The sequence below is a fragment of the Apteryx mantelli genome, chromosome 4 (assembly GCF_036417845.1).
Source record: "Apteryx mantelli isolate bAptMan1 chromosome 4, bAptMan1.hap1, whole genome shotgun sequence".
Lineage (NCBI taxonomy): Eukaryota > Metazoa > Chordata > Aves > Apterygiformes > Apterygidae > Apteryx > Apteryx mantelli.
This window is the reverse complement of record NC_089981.1, coordinates 80,282,976-80,285,931: the sequence shown is the minus strand read 5'-3', so window position 1 is coordinate 80,285,931 and position 2,956 is coordinate 80,282,976. Positions and strand designations below refer to the sequence as shown.

The following is a 2,956-nucleotide window of genomic DNA, read 5'->3' as shown; positions in this document are numbered from 1 at the left end:
GAAGGGACATCGAGAACTGAGCTGGTTTGTGGAGATGTATTTTTGAGCAAAGGTGCTGACTATTTTTCAGACCACTTCATGAGCTATTTTTGAAAGCATACTCAGAAAAATACAAAGTTATACAAATATGCTGCTTTTTAATAAAGAGACCTTGCAAGGAGGGTCCAGCAAAATTCATCTTTAACGCTTAACTGTTGAATAAAGCTTTTTTGCTCAAAGGCTGATGCATCAGTGCTCCTTCTACATCAAAGTTATTACGGAAAGAACAATCAAAATATTCAAGCTGTTTGTAACCATAAGATGTTTGTGAAAGTTTATAAAAATTAATATAGAAATCAGCAAGTTCTCTTTTTCAGAAAACCTTTAGGCTTGAGCAGCTGTCCCAGTTAGCTCATGAACAAAAGGCTGTGTGTCTAGAAAAGATCTATACTTACATGAAAGCACAACAGGAACTTCTGGTTTCTATTCCAACCCAAAAAAAGAGTGTCCTGACATGAGCAACAAGTGGAGAGACAGTGAAGAGATGTTTTTGGCTGATAATCCTTATATTATAAAATCCAGAACAAGAGGACCACCTTTCAGATAGACATATCACCTACCAGAAAGTTGACTCAAAATAATCTATAAATCTTCAAAATATAAAAGTTTATTTAGCTACAATATTAAAAAGTACATAAAAGGATATAAAACACAGAAATTCCATAATTAATTCACATGCTAAAAGTATTAATTGACCAGCCACAAAGAGGAGACTTCATGAAATTTATGGACATTTTAGCCATAAGGAATATTTCATCAAGTTTCAGACTTGAAATATTGAACAACCATTGCAGAGAACTTGTTCACCAACATCACTGTAACTAGGGAAAAAAGCAAAAAACAAAAACAAAAAAACAAAGTCAATAGAGTGTCTAGGGCTTCTGGATCATAACAAAGAATATCCTCCTTTTCTACTATCAATTGTAACCACTGGACTCCCACACAACACTCACAATATTCCTTTATATTACAGAGCTATTAACAATGAGGGCAAAAAAACCTTCAAAATTACTTCATGTATTGATTCATCATCAGCCAGCATACTATATTGCTAGCAGGAAATCAAGAGGAATTGTTTGTCTCCTAGAACATTTAAGTGAGAAACTGATTTAGACTTACACTAAGATTGATCAGTTTACTTCACAAAGGCATTTTATTTTCTGTGTCTCAGATACATTGAATTAGCTGTAGTAAACCTGAGAAGTATTCAAATCCATTAGGTGGATGAGCTAGATATCTGTTGGGTCTTCATATGCTAAAGCCAATTATCAGGGCATATGTAACTAAAAAAAGCCTGAAAGGTTCGTTAGGCACTTACTCAATAATCGAGCACAAAGAGCAGGTAACTGTGTTACAGGAGCTGCAGAGCCTGCTGCAGTTCTGGCATATGAACTGGTCGCACTGTGTACACGCTTCCTTGACATCAGCCGTTCTTATGCATGAGGAACAGGCTTTGGAAACTCCCACTGGTGGAACTGCTTGGAAAAGATGCAATTGAGAGTAGATGCACTTTACAGCAAAACAGAGAAGTTGAAAAAGTATCTAAAAGTTCTATAAGACAAGCAAGAGCATGCTACCTCCCCTCAGCACTACAGCTGCAGTGAGTAGCATTTTGAAGAACACAATTGCAGACAATAGCACAGGGCTCACTTACAGCTTTGTTTTTCCCCCCCTTCAATAACAAGACTGCTGTATTATTGCACAAATCATACATACACCATTGTAGCAACAGTTTCTAAACTGTTAAAAAACTATTAAAAAAAAGAAAACCTACAGAGGGAACCCCTCTCCCTGGGCCTGCAGGCCTTGCTCACCCAACGGCACAGGGCAGCACAGGACTCCTGGCCACGGAGGGGCCACTCACCCTTTTCCATGGCCGCTGAGCGCCGCAGCAGTTTCCCGTCGTAGCCGATGAGCAGCTGCCCGCTCCAGCGGCGCCCCGAGCGGGTGTCCTGGGCCTCTGCGCCCGGCTCCGGCGAGCGGCTGACGGCGCAGGTGCCCGGGGCGCCGGCGGGCCAGGCGCCCTCCATGTACGCCTGGGCGCCCCTGAAGAGCAGCCGCCTGGTCCTCTCTGCCGGCGGGAGAGGAGAGGCAGGTTACAGGCAGCTACGGGCGCCGCGCCGGGCTAGGGCCGGCTCCGGCAAGCGCCGCGGAGCCGAGGGAAGGGGCGCCGCGCGGGGCGGCGGTTGGAACGGCCGTTAGAGACGGTTGGGGCAGCTCTGAGAGCGCAGGCCGGGCCCAGCGGGCCGCGGCACTTCCTGCCCGCCCGCCCGCTCTCCCTCCCCCCTCCGCCCGCCCCCTCACCGAAGACCTCCCGCCGGTACTCCTCGCCCCGCACCCCGCGGCTCAGCTCGCGCAGCCCCACACGGGTCTTGAGCTGGAGCGGGGCCGCGTCCCCGAAGGGGCAGGAGCGCTTCGGCATCGCGGGCCCGGGGCGGGGGGGAGGAACCGCCGCCGCAGCGGCACCGCCCCCGCCCGTCCCCCTCCGCAGGGAAGCGCGACACGAGCCCCAGGCGGCGACGGCGACATCGACCAACCGCAGCCGCCGACGCCCGCCTTTCTCCTCTGCGTCATCGCGGCTCCTGGCCAATGGCGGAGCGGGGCGCGGGAAGAGGAAGCGCGAGCTGTGGAGCGGAGGGGGAGACGGGCGCGTGATGGCGGGCGGGAGTTAGGAGCGGGGGGCCGGGACCGGGGCTCTGGGGCTCTTTTCCACCCGGGGAACTGGGAGCCAGGCAGCTGCCCTGAGGAGGCAGTGCAGGAGAATGAGTGGAGAAAGCTTAAATCAGCTTTGTCACCAGGAAAAAAGCCAGTTTCCCAACTTCGTAATTTTGCAAGACTTTTTGCAGGGAGTTGTGCTCACTTCTTGTGCAGCGAAACTTTATTCTTACTTCATTTTCTTAACAAATCTCTTGATATA

At 49.3% G+C, this 2,956-nt stretch overlaps 1 protein-coding gene across 1 annotated transcript; it reads right to left on the bottom strand.

The window, feature by feature from the left end:
* Positions 1-624: 624 nt before the first annotated feature.
* On the bottom strand, positions 625-2,567 carry SIVA1 (SIVA1 apoptosis inducing factor). The gene is made up of 4 exons (XM_067295640.1): positions 2,344-2,567; positions 1,904-2,110; positions 1,358-1,514; positions 625-860 (listed from the first exon to the last, which is right to left on the bottom strand). The coding sequence occupies exons 1-4, from the start codon at positions 2,459-2,461 to the stop codon at positions 803-805; spliced, it is 540 nt and encodes a 179-aa protein (XP_067151741.1). The 5' UTR covers positions 2,462-2,567; the 3' UTR covers positions 625-802.
* Positions 2,568-2,956: the final 389 nt, after the last annotated feature.